The following is an 18,028-nucleotide window of genomic DNA, read 5'->3' as shown; positions in this document are numbered from 1 at the left end:
CGAAGCCGAAGCCGAAGCCGGCGCAAAAAGTTAAACAGTTTCAACGGCTTTGGATGCAATCCAACTTGGTTACAGACCCCGGTGCCTGGACCCTGGACCGCTCCTGGCTGCGAAAGTATTTTGCATTTGCCACAACGTAATCCGAATCGGATGCGAAAAGGAGAGGCAACGCAACACAGGACGCAGTTGACGGGGAGGAAAACGACGAAGAAAGAGAGAAACCTTACTGGACATTTTTTTTGCAAGCTCTGTACGAATTTCGCTTTTTGCATTTTCCAGCCAAGCCGCAGCTGCTTGAAGGAACACAATTTATTATAATGCTGATACGCCAGTGCTTCGTGCCAGGGCCAGTGCCAGTGCCAGTGCTTTCTTTCTCTCTTCTTTGTTATCATTGATAACAGCGAGGGAATCGGAGCATCTGGCAATCGATACGGCGAGGGGTCATGTGCAATCATCTGCAATGGAGAGTCGAATAAACAAATGAAGAGACGACAGCTTCCTCCAGGGGCCCTATGGCTTCTTTTCGGTGGATGGATGGTAATTGAAACGGACGGAGCTCAGCCCCGCTGAAAGGCCAACAAAAAATTATATGCAAATAGACCTTCCCGCGTGCTTTAAAGTTATGATACTCGCACTCCAAACTCTTTTGTGGCGGCTTTCAACATTTACATACTCGTATGTACATTACCATAATTGTGCCATCAACAGATACATGTTTAAATATTTGTATAGTATATTTGCATACATTGTATGTATGTATCCATATCCATATCTGGTCTGACTGTGAATGCAAGTTCCGCTTTGATGCTTCCAGCTCAGTGATTTTTAATAATAAAACGAGATTGCTCCGACAATATATATAAATTGATAGCCCGCTGTGCGAACTTCATAAAATTTGAGATGCCAAAGGAAAAAGTTCTTTACACCTTTTTCCCTTTTCCACACTCTCTGAGAAGCCACACAGTTCGGGTGGAAGTCAGAAGCCATATAAATCACAGCAGGCACGACAGCAGTGAAGCAGGAACAAGCAGCTACAACAATGGCCATAAAGGCGTTGCGTTTCAAGTCGGCAAAGACAAAGTCAAGTTGAAGGCAGCACCGAGCACCGAGCACCGAGCACAGCTTCTACGAGTAGTACGAAATGACAATTGACACGAGTTGGCAGCCCCTGCCACAGTACAGTACAAACACACACCTTAACCCGTGAGGCAGGGGCAAGAGCAGGGGCAACTCGAACAGAAGGAAGGCCCTTTCCTCCCGTCCGTCCCTTTGCGCGCTTCACGCAATTTATTTTATTGTTGTTAGGCAAACAACTTTCATAAGTTTCCAGCTGTTCACAGACGGCACTCAATTTTGGTCGCCATAGTAGTCCTTGCTTGTCCACCCCACCTCCACACCGCCACACCGCCACACTGTGTTCTGCCTGTGTTCTCCTGTTGGTCATTGAAAGTTATAAAGTGAGTTTTGCATTATTAGTTGCCAGTTGGTGTGACTAAATTGCTGGCCAGTGGCCACAAAAAGCGCCAGCCAGCCCTACGGATGGTCGGCCGGACAGGGACAGGGACAGGGACAGTCGGACGTACTATAATTACCATAAGCAGTTGCAGCTGCTGCGGCATTTAAATTTGCAATTCCTTGTGTCGTCTGTTGCTGGCGAACATTAAGCAAAAAAAAGAGGAAACAGGAGACAAAAATTATTCTCGGAGTCAATGCAAATTTGAAAGCCAAAAATGCAATTACATTTATTGTTACAAACAAATGTTGGGAAAACTTAGCATAGAAAGTCGATGCCGAATACTCTTACTGTTTCCTTCATCTGGTTGTACGCGTAGCCCTTAGGATAACAGAGCAAATAAGGTATGGAATGGAATTAAATGGGAAATCCAAGAGACCCCCATTGTGACCATGAAGCCTGGAATAGTCAAAGCAAAAACTATCAAATAACGCAAATAATTGCATGCCAAAACATGTCTGGCTTGTTTGGCTCTAAGTCTATATGTATGTACATTTGTGTGTGGCTTTTGTGCAGGATTTGCATACGCAAAGAGAATCAATTCAAAGCCGAAAAGTCAATCAATTGGTGAAAATCGAAAAACCAAATGCCACAGAGGCAGCTGCTGTTGCTGTTGCAGTTGCTGTTGCTGTTGCTGTTGCAGGAAGGACCCCAACCACTCTACGAGTATATGGTGGGTGTCTGGTCCAGCCCGTGCAGCCGAATCACGCACTGAGCTGCAGCTACGTGCATGTAAATGATGTATATCTTATTGGTGTGTGTGTTTGGGCGCAGCAAACAATAAATAAAGTCTAGCCAATGCCCGGCACTTCAACAAAAAAACAATTATGTGGCTGCCAGAGGGATACGCAGATACTGCAGTTTGTGCCTAGGGATTGGGATTCTGGATTCTAGATCCAGCTTGTTTGATTGTTTGTGTAAACAATAAATAAAAACCTGAAAAACCTGAACAAGTAGCAAATCGGAAACGGAAGTGGCTGCAGCCAATCCATAAGTGTTGAGAGCTTACAAAGAGCAGCCCAGGGGTTTGCTGATTGAAAGCTTATCGATGTGCTGTGTGTAGCCACGCCACACTTTAAACTACGAAGGATCATGAGGGGTGCGGTGCTGTAGGAAATCGGAATTTCCAGCGAAAATCAGATTGGCAGCGCACAGACACACGGGCAGCCTCAAAGCCAATTAGGGTTTTGGGTTAGCTAAAAAGGTTTCCGCAACCGACGACAGCCAGCTGTCAGGACACATTTCGCTGGCTGACAAACATATGTGTATACATATTTACATATGTCTGAGCACATACCGTGCTCTGCACCACACACCCCATCGCATATCCCGCATCCTGCCGCTGTGGCAACCATCTCCAACCATCCTGCTGCTGCTGCTGCTTGGGGCAACTCAATTTAAAGAGCTCAACGCTCATCGCTGGCTGGCTGGATTCAAAGAGCTTCTTTAATTTGATGGCCAATCGAGGGTGAGGACGGATTCCACAGTCCCACAGATGCAATTACCCAGCCCTCTATCTCACCCACTGGCTCGGGCTCTGGCTCTGGTTCTCGCTTTTGGCCTGGGTCGGGATCGTAAATTGCCAGCGTGATATTAAATTACGTGTGACTTTCTACTTCCGTTGGTATAGTACGTAATCCGTTTCCGGTTCGCTGCTTGCCTCGATGGGTCGCAGACTGGGTTTACATTTACCGTTAATCTCGTGCTAAGCGTCTCCAATAAATTATTTCCCCTATCCCCCTCTGACCCGCTCACGGGTAGTGTGGCCAACAGTATGAAAGAAAATTTGCAATTAAAATGCAGGCGCAGATAGCGGCGGCGTCCAGCATTCCATTGGCCATTTTTTTCCCCCATGTTTTCTTTTGGCCCCCTTCCACCTCTTCTTTTTGTGTGCGTTGTGTGCTGTGTGCGGCCAGCATGTTGACCCAATTCCGAGAATCGGACAGAACCGGCGGCAAACATTTCGTTTTGGTCGGTCAGCAGTCAGTAGTTGGCGGCTATGTTGGCTGTTGGCTGGTGGCTGTTGGCTGGTAGCTGGGCACTGCATTGTCGGTTAATGCATTCAACGTTAATGTGTGGCAGCCACTCACCAGTAGTCACCACCACCATGCAGTATCATCATCATCGTCATCATCATCATAATCCAGACGATGCGAATTTCGCTGCCATTTTGCGGCGGTCTTGCTGCTAATGCAGCTTTGGTCGCAGCTCCAGTTCCCGGTCCTGTGTCCCTACCTCCATCCTCCCGGGTTCTGCTCCCCGGTTTCGTGCTGCTGTCACTGCGGTCTGCAGCTGTTTATCCAGCTAAAACGCATTTAATGGATTGGATGTGGTCCGCGCATGGGGAACAGCATTTGCATTTACCCCAAAGGCATTTGACTTCGCCCTCGTTCAGGAGTATACGTGGCGTATGCGTAATTTGCGCTGAATATTAGTAGAGTAGACAATCGAAGGCCCTTAAAGGTGTAACCAGATCTGCACTGTTCGCAGTGCCATGAAAATTGAGTTATCCGTGGAACAGAATATCAGGTGATGAGGTAGACATGGTAATCAGCTTAATCTTCGTCCCTCCGACAGCAGTTATCCACTTTGCGGGGAAATGGCTTAATGGTGTTTGTTAGTCACGGCACACTTCAAAGGCGGAGTGCAGATGATTGAGTGGACCAGGAGGAGGCCAGATAAAAGGCATTCGACCAGTTCGAATTGCCATCCTCCTCGTCCTCCTCCATTAGCCCAATCATCTACCCAGGACGCAGCAGGCAGGAGGCAGTGCCCTAGGTGGAGGACACTCAATTAAATGTTGACAGTGGACTGGAATTTGGCAACAACTGGGCAACTTTTCACCAGCCCGCATAATGCGTGTAAACGCATTGTGCCAACGACACGAGCTTTGCTTGGAATCTGTGTCATCGGACCTCCCCTACGGGTGGGACGCCGATGCCCAGCTGCAAGGGCACTTACTGCGAGTGCCGTGGCTTTTAAGTACCCACATATGAGTGGCAAAGGAGAGTCCTGCTGCGGCTGGCATCCGCTGCTGATTTACGCCTCTGCAAAGTGACAGCAGAGCTATTTTTATGCGCATTTATCGCTTTAATTGTGGGAGCGCCAGGCGCTGGCATCGTGCCGCCTTCCTGTGTCATACTTTTGCATCCTGTTTTAAGGCTCCCACAGACACTGCAACCGCCTCTTCTGTCGTTACTCTTTCATCAGGCATGGCCTGTTTGCCACGCCATCAGTAAACAGGGCAACAATGATGCTGCTGCTGCTGTAATGGCGGATGCATCCATGAGCTGACAGCAATGCAGGTCACGGCACTAAAGGCATCAATTACATTACTGCATTAAAGATATCCTACTCTGCGTCTTTAAACTGGCCTAACATTCTCTTGAAGTGGATCTTAGGCGGAATTTAATTAGATTCCAGCCTCAGTTGAAACCACAAAACCGCAGTGATAATAATTAAACGCGTAATTATAACTATATGAATAAAAAAGAATTATGAGGGTAGAGCCCAGACATTCATCCATCCCGCAGTAGCAGCCACAAACAGGTGCAGCAAAGCCTGTGCTGCTGCTGCTGTAATTAATTACTTATAATTCATATAGATTTCAATTAAAATACATTTATTTATTGCGCCTCTTTATCGCATATACATATTTATGTATTCACAGTAGGCTGCGGGCATGCTTTAAACTTTGATGAAGACTTTAAGCACAATCAATTAACAGGATTTCTCGGCTGGCTCCATTACAGTCCTGTCTCACATTCCACTGTAAATAATATAACTGTTGTCGGGCATCGACTCGAATTGAGCTATGTGAGAGAGCAGACAGCTGACAAAGAATGTTGCACCATGTCATTAAAATATGATTAAATTCTTATGGCATCTCCAGTATTGGGCATCGCTTTTGTCCATAAAATCATTCGATCATTCGATCTTGTATGTGTCTGATGGAGGTCCAGTTCCAGAGTTTCCGGGGACAGACCCTCAAGGCGGAGAAGCAGGAGAAGGTGTTCATAGGGTAATTTTTAAAAATTAAACAAACAATTTTGCAATATTATCTGTATATACAATGGAACTGAGTTCTATGACAGTTTTGTCCCGCCGTCAATGAAAGGTGCATAGGTGTAATGGATAGTGTATTAGTATCTTGTTGTGTCCTAATGGTCTGTCCATCCTTAATATAATTGGTACCTCCCACACTCATTGGGCATTCAAATCCTATCAAAGCCATAACTCAATATGTAACTGCACCGACTATTGTATATGATCTTGTGGGCATTAAACCCAAGTCAAAGCCAACTCCCTCAGACAAAGCCGCACTCGAAGTGGTCACCCATTCGTATACGTATTGTAAATCAAATTACACATACGACGCAAGGGTCGCCACGGCAGGCTTCGAATGGGGCTGTACAAAGCGATAGGAGTTCTGTGATGAATGTGGTAGTGGAGGAGATAGGAGGCATGCAGCACTAGGCACGAGGCACGAGGCATGCGGCTGCATTAGCTTGAGCTGCATTTTAATACACACTGCGCAAATAATTCACACTGTAAGCTGCCGCAGCTCCAGTGGCTTCATGGCCATTATTCATGGGCCAGCCAAAGTCGGAGGGGGACACTCATGTATATTTGCGCTGGTGGCAAGGTGAGCAGCGTGGCTGCCCTGAAATTTTGGGCATGTTTTAAGGGCGGCGGGGATAAAGGGTGCAGCGGACGGGAGAACAACACGTTTATACCATTTCCCAATGGCCTGAGTGCGCTTTTCACTTTTATTGTTGCTGCTGCTCCTGCTCCTGCTCCTGCTTTTCGATGCCTGCCGACCATACATCTGTCTGGCTGTCGGCAAATATGAAGAGGAGGAGCAGGAGGAGCTGAAGAGGCAGGATCAGGAGCAGATGCTGTAGTTGCATTGCCACACATTTATGTATTTATGCGCTTTGCTTTACCTTTACCGAATTTACCTTCTGTGTTGCCGTTTTTATGACAGCTTCCGCTGGAGTGGCGTGCTACATGTGTTTGCAACCGTGTACACTTTTCCTTGTGTCTTTCCCTCGTGTACCTCGAGAGTTTTCCCCCGACCACTGCCGAATGCTTCTATACCCGGGGCTTTACTTTGTAATGAAAATCTTTTAATCACATACCAGTATACCAGTGTATGTTTGGGTCTGTGCTCTGATTTAATCTTATAAATGGGAATATATTTCTCTCTCTCTCTCGCTATGCCACATTGCAAATCATCAACGAATGGCTAACCGCACTCTGACATACAAATTCATAGCAACCAATCGGTCAAGAGATTTGTGTGTGACAAAAATTCGTTTCGTCTGCCAGAAGGCCTGTGTTGCCCATGGCAACCCCCTCATCGAATGTGAAAATGATATACGATGATGTTTGCGGGAGTGCGAGTGTGTGTGTTTGGATGAACCATGTTTTTGTTTGGAACTTTACGATTTCAGTGCACATTGAATTGAGCCGTAGGGGATGTGGGGGATGTGGGTGTTTGCAATAATGTGTGGCATTTAAAAGCCCGACGACCACAGAACAAAACTCCAAGAAGCAGCAACAACATTTTGGGACATTTACATGTTGCCAAACGAAAAATACTATGAGAATGAAATATCTATGCGGCTATGGAGATACTCTGTACTTCGGTGTGGCCCATCTTGGAAAACTTCTTCATATACAGTACACATATATCAATATACAGGTAAGCCAACCGATGTTTAATCAAAGAACTTCGGTCGGGAGTTACAGGGGCCGAACAACCCTTGCAAAACATTGTATCCCAGAGACCAAGTAATGGGACTCGAAGCCACATCCAGGCAGGCTTGCAATCCGCAAAGCCGAACCTTAACCCAAACCCGACCCTATCCCATCCATCCCCTACTCTGATCCGGGAGCAGGCCCCCGAACCAGGCCCAAATCTACGGGACAAGCGCAGACGGACGCACAATTCGCATTGTTTGGCTTTTGCTCCTGCCAGCTTAGGCCCGGATTTGTACTCTCTGTGGAAGGAGGATGTGTGGTGTGAGTGTGTGTGTGTGTGTGTGTGTGTGTGAATGGTAGAATGTCCTAAAGTGGGTAAGTGTATGGGTGCTCGTGTCTGTGAAATTTTCTGATTTATGGCATTAAATGCACAAAAAATGCCTGAATTGGATTTTATTTGAATTTAATGGGTTTTTAGTGTTTTAGTGTGTTTTAATGCGATCCCTTTGTGGTCGTTTGCAGATTCACAGATTCCAATTTGTTACTGTACATATTTGGTCTGTTCTGGTCAATTTAATGGCAATGCAATTAGGGAATCTCGGCAAGGCGCGTACAAAAACGTAATAGCTTTGGAATTGGAGATTATATCTTCAAAATGCTTTAAATTTTTCTGCAATTGTTGAGTTTAAATTGGAAAAATGGAATCTGGAATAGTATAGAATGGTTAATGGACAATCACTGGCCTGGCCTATATCGTTTCTGAGCTATACGTCACAGATATCCCTACATACACTCCGCCGTAGTTAAATAAATCTCTCATCTCGTTTGTTAATGCCATAATTCAGCTAACAATGCGCAGGCCATACACAATATCATATTACGTATACGACGTGCAGCACAGCACTGGAAAAAATGGGAATACACGACATAGCAACTGGGGGACAGGGAACCAGGGGAAACAGGGGACAGGGAACAGAAGAGTCTGGTGAGCAACGGACCAGGCCATATGCACTACCAATTTATGGCTTCAATAAACATAAAGTTTATAAACTCCCGAGGCGCTGTCGTTGCTCATCATTTGCAGCGGATTGTCGTGCTGGCAGCAACAGGAGAAACAGACCAGGGAAGAGGGAAGAGGTCCAGAGTGAACGGGAGCAACGATGGCCAAATAAATAATGAAAAAGAAAAGTGATGTCATAAAAATTTTATCTCTTAACTGGAATTGAGCAACAGGAACCAGGAGCGAGCATCCAGCACCAGGCAGAAGGAGAAGAAGCAGCAACGGAAAGAAGCCAGGAAACAACAAAAGGTAGCAAGCGCAGTATCAGCAGCAGCGGCAACAAAGAGCAGAATAACGACACAAACAACGACATCGCATGGTCACTCTCGTATAAAAAATGACAATGGCAATGCCTTGCCTTGTGTCGAGAAAGAAAGCAGGCAGAAAATGAGAGAGAGAACGAGAAGGAGCAGAGCAGAGCAGAGCAGAGCAGAGCAGAGGGGCCAAACATATGTATGTATGTATGTACATATAATAGCCAGAACCACAAGAGCAAACAAAAAGCCAAACAAAGCTGGCAATGCTGCACTTGGATGCTGCCGCTTCTATACCAGTGAACGAGGGTGTATGAGTGCCCCGTTATAAAGTTACGAAACTGCAAAATACACACAGCATGCACTCACACGCACGTCCGCCACAGCCAAGCATCAACAATTTAACGTGGCACAAAATTGTTTCCGCCTCTCATCGCACCTCCTCCCCTTGCCCCCGCAAGCTTACAGCTTAGCAACGCTGTGTCAAAGGTGGAGCACGAGCTGTACATAGATAGCGGCAGCACAGCGCCCCCCTCCCCCCCAAAACTACTTTACTATGTATAATGCCATGAAAATATTACATAAAATAATGCTCTTAAAGTTTGTATGAGCACCGACAGCTTCATGCACAATTAGGTGGCTCTGGCACCACGGTCAAGTCTAAGGGGATTTCATTTCCTTTTCCACCTCTGGGCCATGTGTGTGGCGGGCTGCCAGAAACAGCACTCGAGCCTGCCAACTTTAATCAGGAGAGCGGAAAAAGGTAGCAGCTTGGATCCAAAGAGGATCCAAAGGATGCTAACAAAATGACAAGTTTTGTAGAGTACTACAGGAAGTAAATGGGGAAAGCAATGGAGTAGATTGGAGACTACGTAGGGCTCGTCGGGGGAGGTTTTTCCAATCTCTAAACATTATTTGTGCATTTAAGGCATTTAATTAACAAAACTTTGTTGCATTATTAAAATTAAACGTTTACTATTGGAGAATATATAATCAACAGATACCTTTGACTAATCATTTTTGTCTTATTTGGTTTTTCGAATGCAATATCAATTATTTAGTTCTGAAGAAATTCGTGCAAATTGCTGCTTAATTCCCAAAAATGGTAAAAATATAATTTAACATTCTATGGCAGCAAAAGGTTTTACGCAGTGAAGATAATAAATCCCATCCAACCCGTTCACAGAATCCAACTTTTACTTTTCGAAGGATACCCTCTGGCTGAAGGAGTGTCGAAGTGCGGGGAGAATGTCTGACGGGCGGGGAGGGGGGCGCAAAGTGCCAGAGAGTGCTGCTAACTCATTTCACAATTTGCCAGCCAGGAACGGTTTTAATGTGAAAACTTTTGTGGCTACAATGTATCCACACGGAAAGGTACGAGTGCGACTGCAGGACTACAGGAAACAGACAGACCTTGCTCCTGGCCCCTGATCCTGTGCCATGATTAAGTTGCGCAAAAGTTCGGCTTCCATTTCTGGCCAACAATGGCTTCAGCCCCCTTTGCGGAGTAAGGAGAGTAAATCGGAGTCAGTGGGCCAAATGCAATCAAATGTTCAAAACAAAACAAAACAATTGTTACAACAGAAAGCGGGATGCGGGCATAACGCATTTCTAGGCCATACAGTTGCCTTGGTCATGTCTCATTCAATTCCCATCAGAAACATACTTGAAATGAAGCACACTTGTAAATGAATTATGTTTAAACTCTTAAGTTGGTTACGCAGCCCAATATTAACCAATAGGCCATCGATCATAGCCAGTGCTGCAGCAGCAGTGTTGTTTGCACTGCCCACTCTACCACATTATAATCCACATACATACATACGCATACATACGCTCCCGTTCTCTCGCGTCTTTCCTTCGCCTTCTCTACCGCTCTCTCGATCAGTCGCGCTCTCGCTTGCATAGGCACTTTGGAACCTTGAAAGCTCCGTAGCTCAACACCCACCACGACCATTGAACATTGAGACGCTCTGGAAGAGCTTGAATGTAAATCAAATACAAATAAGCTACAAATAAATGTTACTTGTGCCGTACCGGCACAAACACACGCCCATGGAGGAAAAATGTTACATTTGCTATCATTTCGATATAATTTGCCTAACAACTAAAATCTGCTGATCGTGATCGTATCTTGTACCTTACTGTAATGTTGTATGTGCAGCAAAAGGGACCTATGTATAGTACACATGTCAGAGTTAAGTTTCGTGACGGACGAATATGTTTGCACATGTGTACTTTATTGAGTTGAAAACGATTTATTCTTTGCATTGCAAACATCTGGTTGAAATCATAAAACCTTTACAAATTCAACACAAAGGGGTATTCAAGACAACAGTGCCTTCAGCGAAGAAGGAAAAATAGGCAAAGGAAGATGTACGTGTTGTAAGTATGCACCCGTAAAAGAACAAACAATATATTGAATATGATTTGCCAACAGATGTGGTCCATGCTATTCTCACTCAATCAATAATCCCAGCAGTGGGGGAATACAAGAAGGACTCTCCGTCACCGTCTTTGCCCCTTCAGAAAGTAAGCAGTAATATGAAGAGCAGAGGCTGCTTTCAATTCCGATTTCTCTGGAAATCGAAAGCGGACTACGGACTATGCAAATCCGAGCTTGTCGGCTTCTGTGCCGTGCCACACAATACATTTACATAAAAATGCACTTGATCTAGTTGACGGTGGGGCGTGAGGAGGGGCGCAGATGTGTGTAAATATATCTCCTTACAGCTGTCAATGTGTTCACACGCGTGGTGCTGACTGCCTTGGTGTCTTCATCCGGTCTCCCTTTTCTTTTCGGGAGTTGTCCTCGATGATACGAAAGCTAATCGGCTTTGCGATGGGGTAATACTTTGTGCAAGATAGGAGAATCCTTATCAGAAATCATACAGTTAACGTATTTAACCTGAATGAAATCCATGGGCTTACTCGGATGGGAAAGGCGTACACGTTGCTCTTTAAAATGCAGGCACCTGCAAAGTTTTTCCTTCATATGAAAGGATAATCTTTAAACTGTAAGAAACAAAATCCGTCTTTCCATTAGCACTCTTTCGTAATTGGCTCATTGCTGACTCCGTTCCGTTTCAATCTCATGGTCGGGTTCTGTTGCTAAGCAATTTGCACAGCTTCCGTTGGTGAATAACCCCCACCGCGCCCCGCGCCCCTGCCCCGGCACTTCTATGAGCAGGCCCAGTCGTAGAGGACTAATTAATTTCATGGTACAGGCCCAGGTACAGGTACAGCTACAGGTCAGTGGTTGAGCTGCATGGCTGGGATTACACGCTAAGCCTGTGCTTTGAACGCTTCAATGGCCGAGTGGGTAATTGGTTGGAGCGATGGAAGAGCTGTGCTCGGACTAATTCCCTGCATATAATTACATCTGAAATGTGGCCATATTGGCGGGGAGCAGGGACTGGCACTGGCACTGGCACTGGTACTGGTATTGGTACTGGTGGTACTGGTCCTCAGCCGCTTTAATTTGCTTCCATTTAGCCTTAAGGGAACTTCTGGACACTCAGACATCAATAATAAATGAGACTCGACAAAAGTTGTAAACCTTTTTCGGCACTTATCTGTCACACGTCACACGGCGCCAACATCATTTGTCAATTGTCATGGCTGCCGGCTTAAGCTCTACTCCACTCCACTCTACTCTTACCCTTTGTCTCTACTCCCACCTCTCGTGCCCCCTTACGTTTCCCGTACTCTTGGTTCATTTACACAGAAGGACACCCGCATACAGAAGTTCTGTTTACCAACGTTTCGTTTCCCTTGTCACGCCCAATTGTTAAAAATGACAAGTAATTAATTTCTGTCCGACCCCGATCCCGACTCAACCCCCCTCCCACACTGACCACAGTGCAAGCATTCTGTGGAGGAATTGGCCACGCTCCGCCCTCAGCTTCCGTGTCCAGGGAGTGTCCTGGCTGGCACATTCCCTAGCTTACTTCGATTGCCTATAATTTGAGGTCAACTCTCTTGAATTCTCTGAGTGATTTGTCGACTTAAGGGTTAATGAGTGGCCTGTGGTTTGAGGGCACAATCAGATTGATGTTGGGTAAATTACTTAAATGTTAGAATATCTTCACTGAAGTTATTAGTCTAAACAGGTATCGATTCAGGGCTTCACCGGACCTTAAATGTTAGAATATCTTCACTGAAGTTGATAGTCTAAACAGGTATCGATTCAGGGCTTCACCGGAACTTGTCCAACAAACTGCTGGGAGTGCATTTAAGAAGCAAATTATCCATGCTCTAAGGACTGAATAGAAGACATGGGTACTCGCACATTCTCCCCCTCATTCATTCATGACCATTCAGAGAGCTCTATACCATGACTCGCTCCACATCCTTTGACCACTTGCCGCAGTCCCTTTCAGTCCCATCCAAAGCAGCGTCACAAATGACTTCATTAGCCAGCGCTCCCATTCCCATCCTCCCTCGATGCTGCCGCGGAGACGCTACCTCTATTAGCTGAACATGCCCCGCAACCTACATTCCACATCCACTTAGCGCTGATAAGCTGCTCAGCGGGGGGCATGGCAAGAGCGTCAGGTTAGGTCTGGAGGATACTTTGGGGCAGGAGGAGTGATGACAGCTCCCGGACTGCACACAAATGCCATCATTAACAGGCTGGAAGCGATTTTATTGTGTTTGGCTTAAGCTCTTAACTCTCTCCCCTCTCCGATGTCTTCTCTTTGAGCTCCTCTCATCAGTTGGCCTAATGATTTTCACTCTACAGTGGGCTTAATGGCAAAAAAAGAAATGGCCAACAACTTTCCCGACTGCGCTGGCTGCATTTACTGGCTGATGAGCAAAACATGTGTTCCAAAACTTGGACAGAGTCCTTCTATCTCTCTCTCTCTCTCTCCCATTACCTCACCCGATTTCTCTGGTACCCCTTCCTCTCTGAGTCTGTCTAATGCTGCAATTTGTAGACCGCTGGTTTTATTACGGCCTGGGGCTGTGGAGCAACGAAGAGCCAGGGCCGGGCCCCATGCTGCTCGCCGCAGGAGGCTCCTGGCTTATGCACCCCATCCATATACATATGTACGGATCCGTACTTAGCTGCTTTTGGGGGCTGGTCGAGAAACTTTCAGCAGCTGGCAAGTTGGCGACATTTTCGGCTGCCAAAAAGTTTCAGAGCTGTGTTCGTGGCGGTTCTGTGAGAGCTCTCGTTCCGCTTTGAGTGGAGTTCATTACGAATGCCGCGTGTTGACTTATGCATAATTACTGTTTTTCATGGCCCCCAGACCAGGATACTACAGACTCTTCAGACCAGAGTAGACTATGGCATGGCGACCAGGCGAGGCAAAAGTTTTTGGACCGCGTTGCACTGCCAGTGCGACTCCCTGCCCCCGCTCTATTCCGTTTCGCTCCGGCCGGGTGGGTCATATGCTCATTTATGTGGATGACGCACTGACCTGTTTCTAATGCAACAAAAACGCTAAGGCGCCTGCCAGGCACTCTCGGTGCAGTCAACTGTGCCCTTTTGCCTCAGGGAGCTCCGAAAGCACCCAGCAGCGCCCACTCCTTGCAGCCGTAGCATACTTTTTGCGCCGCCTGCCTAACAGTTTATTTTACGCACGCCTTGACCAGAGAGCGAGAGAGGGAGAGAGAGGAAGAGGCTGTAGGGGCGGGGGGCGACTGCAGCACTTTTCCAGCAAGTGGAAAAGTCAAGCGGATAAACAAGAGATTAAAATGTCATAAACAATGCTTTTTGCTCTTCCTGCCACGCCCCGCTCCCGATCCGGCTCCTTTTTCTGCCAAGCAACTTAATGAAAGCCGCTCGAGTGCCCAGAGTGCAGTCGAGGAAAAGTGTTTCCTTTGCTGCAGCGAAAACTATTTTCGAATTGAAACTTTCCATTGCACCCATGTCTGCCCCTGAACGGGAGATGGGCATCGCTGGGGCAAGTTGAAGCCCCGTCGATGGCAACTCAATAAATTTCCATTAAACTTTTGATTTGTATCTATGACTTTTTGCGGAGAAAATGCAATTGAAATTGCTTTCTGTGGGGGCACAAAAAACGTATGCACGAGCATACGTACATATATGTAAAATATTCGAACACCCAGCCAAAAGCCAGAGTAGTCCCTGCATGAATGCTGCCTCAAAAGAGTATACCAACATCGACCAGGGCTCGAAATAACTTTCCATGTTTGTAACACAATTGAAAAAAAACTTTATTTTCGCTGGGCCTGCAAACAGTAGGAGCGTTACACAAATGATAAACTATCATACAGAGGCATAAATTATGTTCACTCCCGTATTTGCGCAAGAAACAAGTAACTATAAAACACTTAGATATATTCAAGTTTAGATTTACCGACTTGTGGCAATCACACACACACTCGTACGCCCTTGGGGCACACACACATGGGGGGTGGGGTCGTAGCTGGTTTCGATCTATGGGCTACACTAAACGAAATACTGGTTGCACAGTCGTTGCAAGCAAAACTCTCTCGGGACTCTTCATCCCAGACAATTTTCGACGGCAAAGGCCAGCCGCGGTTGGTATTGATGCTGAACGCAGGCTGATCTTTGCCGGAGAAAATTATGAATACGACATAAATTGCGATAGCTAATTTCCTGATTATATGATTGTATGGTTACGGTATTAAGTATTGATTTGTAAATATCCATATATGGACAGACCGAAGGAGGAAAGGAATGAATATCGTTGATTGAACAAAGAAATGGCGAGTGAAACTATGACAAATAATTGCCAGTTACTCAGCGCCGGCATTGATCGTAATCGTCTTGCCCTTGGGGTCGTCGAAGCGATCCATCGTGTTGATGTCCATCATCCAGCAGATGCCAATGAATATGATGACCAGCAAAATAACAACTACCATCAGACCCATCAGAATTGCAGGCGAGACGAAGCCCACGCAGTCCCAGGAGTCGCCAAAGACGAAGCCTTCCTTGTAGATACTGCTGAACGGAGCCTGAATTTGCAGAGAGTTAAAGCTCAGGCTGTTGTACAGTCCATTAACGGCAGCCGTCTCCAGGGTGAGGTTTCCGCAGGCGTAGGAGAAAGTGGTGGGTGCATTGATGATGCCAGTGCTGCGGAAGGTCTGTCCGGCGTAGGCCACGTTGGTCAGGCTAAAGTAGCCGCCATCGCTATAAACAACATCGAACGTGAGTGACTTGTCCGCATCGGCAGTGGCCAGTTTAACGGAGAACTGAGTAGCGGGAGTAGTTCCGTTGACGATGCTGATAGAGTTGACCGAGAAGGGGACCCCGTTGTACGACACGCTGGTGTAGAACATTCGAAACTGATTGCCCGAAACCCACATGGTGCCTCCGGTGGTGGCGGCCGTGTCACGGCGCGTGCGACGCTGCACCACAGGGGCGGTAGAAGGTGCGGCCAGGTACAGATAAGCTACCTTGCACTCAAACTGCTTGCTGATAGCGGCAATGGCAGAGTCTGTCGAAGAGCACAAGGAAATTAGCACCCATTCTCACTCGCAAAACTGATCTGTGTACAAACCATGTGACTCCAGGACAGCCTCGCGGGTATCTTCGTCATCCTCGAAGCTGACGAACAGAGCGGTTCCCACGGAACACTTGGCCGGGCTCGCAAACCGACCACTGGCATCGATGCTGTTGTGCTCCCGCTTGGTGGCCACCGAGCGTAGGGCCTCCGACGGATTCTCCACGCTGGTGTAGTACGTCTTGGGACTCACGCCCTGCAGCTGGGCGTAGCAAGACTGCGACTGGGAATTTGAGCATAGGAAGTCCTTGGTGCTCAGCTGCAGTCAGACGAAAAAGCATTAAGAACTAAACTCTGCTATCAGCCATTTCACGTGCAGCACTTACGCCATTTTCCTCGAAGGCCACAACCATGTGATCTTTCAGCAGCGCTGCCAACTGGTCAGCAAACTCCGCCTGGGGCACAGTCTTCAACGAAGGCTTCGCCTCACTGTACAAAGAGAAAGGACTTGGTATTAGCAACACAACTTGTGGCCCGCAATTCTGACCCACCTGTTGGCACCCCATAGGAAGACGGGCGTTTGCTCGGCCAAGGCTGCTCCAATGACACACAATGCAATCAGCGATTTCCACAACATCTTGCTGGCAGCGCAGGAACGACGCACTTAATGGGGGCAAACAATAAGGAAACAAAACCAGGCATAATGTAAGAACAAAAGAGAACACAAAAAGCAAGAAAACTAACCGAAAAGTCAACTCAAACTACAAACGAAAAACGGTGGACAGAATTTTCGCCTTCGCACGAAAAAATTGAGAAAACTTATGACCGACCAAATCATGTGATCGTGTGGCCGCGGATTTATCGTTAAAACATACCGTCCGACCCTCAGAAATATACCGTAAATATACTGATTTATATTTTCCATATTCCTCAATTTTTATATTCCGCGGAATATTACTAGCTATATAAAACATTTAGCCATGTTATAATAATTTTATACGATTGACAAATTAATTTTTTACTCGACTGGTTTGTTTTAAATACTTGACTTGTTTTCTTGCTACGGCGATTGCAGTTTTTTCTTCTCAACAACAATATAGCGTCTCGTTATGATGAAAAAACGATCTTAGCCCACTTCAGCCCCTTTATTTAAATAGTTCAACGACTTCAGGTAAATGGCTGAGAATATTAACGATTGTAAATTCTTTTGATAGATTCATGCCATCTGTCATCTGAACTTAAAAATAAGAACGCTAACTTTCACCGGAACTGCGCTAATATTATTAAATTTTCATTATTTCCGATGGAATATTAAAAAACCGCATTGGCTTATAATGGGTTAATCGTTCTCCGTCGCGGACTGGAAACCATATTCCTCGATTTTTATATTCCGTGGAGCATTACTAGCTATATAGAACCCTCAGCTCTGTCGACCTAATTTTATCCGATTATTGAATTAATTTTCTACTTGATTGGCTTATAAATACTGGCTTTCATTGTATTTTCTCGAAAATAAAGTTTTTAAGCGAAAAAGGTCAAACAAATGAAACCTAATAAAACGTAAGAGAAAAATCGTTCCAATTGTTCGATTTCTTTATTCTGTTGAATAACGCTGCCTAACTAAAAACATTAGCTCTGCCCAAATAATTTTAGTCCATTAATGAATACATTTTCTACCTGATTGACTACTTTTATGTACTCTCTTTTATTTTATAGGGTAGAAAACAAGGTTTAAGTAAAAAAGGTCAATAAAAAACAGTGGCAACTTGAGTGTGGAATGTCACGTCAACCGGATTTTTTGAACAGGTATACCCTATTTCGTTAATATTATATGAAGAACCTTTTTTCAAAGCTGTTTTAATTTAATTTTAATTTGCCGAAGCAGCTGGATCAGGCGGTGTAGACGGTTGAGTCGAACACTTACCATATGAGGGATATGATACTCATCTATCATGATGAAAAAAGGTTCGTTCTTGAAATATGTCAAGTGAGACACGAAGTTAATTTTTCTCTCCAACATTTCCGGCCGCTTTAAATAGTTAATACATTTTCTTAA

General features: G+C 45.8%; 1 protein-coding gene across 1 annotated transcript; it reads right to left on the bottom strand.

The window, feature by feature from the left end:
* Positions 1-14,700: 14,700 nt before the first annotated feature.
* Positions 14,701-16,861, bottom strand: VhaAC45 (Vacuolar H[+] ATPase AC45 accessory subunit). Its single transcript, XM_001361019.5, has 5 exons — positions 16,717-16,861; positions 16,524-16,635; positions 16,359-16,461; positions 16,030-16,291; positions 14,701-15,966 (listed from the first exon to the last, which is right to left on the bottom strand). The coding sequence occupies exons 2-5, from the start codon at positions 16,607-16,609 to the stop codon at positions 15,266-15,268; spliced, it is 1,152 nt and encodes a 383-aa protein (XP_001361056.2). The 5' UTR covers positions 16,610-16,635; positions 16,717-16,861; the 3' UTR covers positions 14,701-15,265.
* Positions 16,862-18,028: the final 1,167 nt, after the last annotated feature.

The sequence above is a fragment of the Drosophila pseudoobscura genome, chromosome 3 (genome assembly GCF_009870125.1).
Source record: "Drosophila pseudoobscura strain MV-25-SWS-2005 chromosome 3, UCI_Dpse_MV25, whole genome shotgun sequence".
In the NCBI taxonomy this organism is placed as follows: domain Eukaryota; kingdom Metazoa; phylum Arthropoda; class Insecta; order Diptera; family Drosophilidae; genus Drosophila; species Drosophila pseudoobscura.
Note: the sequence above shows the minus strand (reverse complement) of the source record. Positions and strands in the feature narration are given on the sequence as shown.

Bases quoted from the DNA above. Each gene is read 5' to 3' on its own strand.
- VhaAC45 (XM_001361019.5), bottom strand. From the start codon at position 16,609: ATGTTGTGGAAATCGCTGATTGCATTGTGTGTCATTGGAGCAGCCTTG. The intron at 16,462-16,523 runs GTGGGTCAGAAT...CTCTTTGTACAG, and splicing joins TTCCTATGGGGTGCCAACAG to TGAGGCGAAGCCTTCGTTGA. The intron at 16,292-16,358 runs GTAAGTGCTGCA...GTCTGACTGCAG, and splicing joins TGGCCTTCGAGGAAAATGGC to CTGAGCACCAAGGACTTCCT.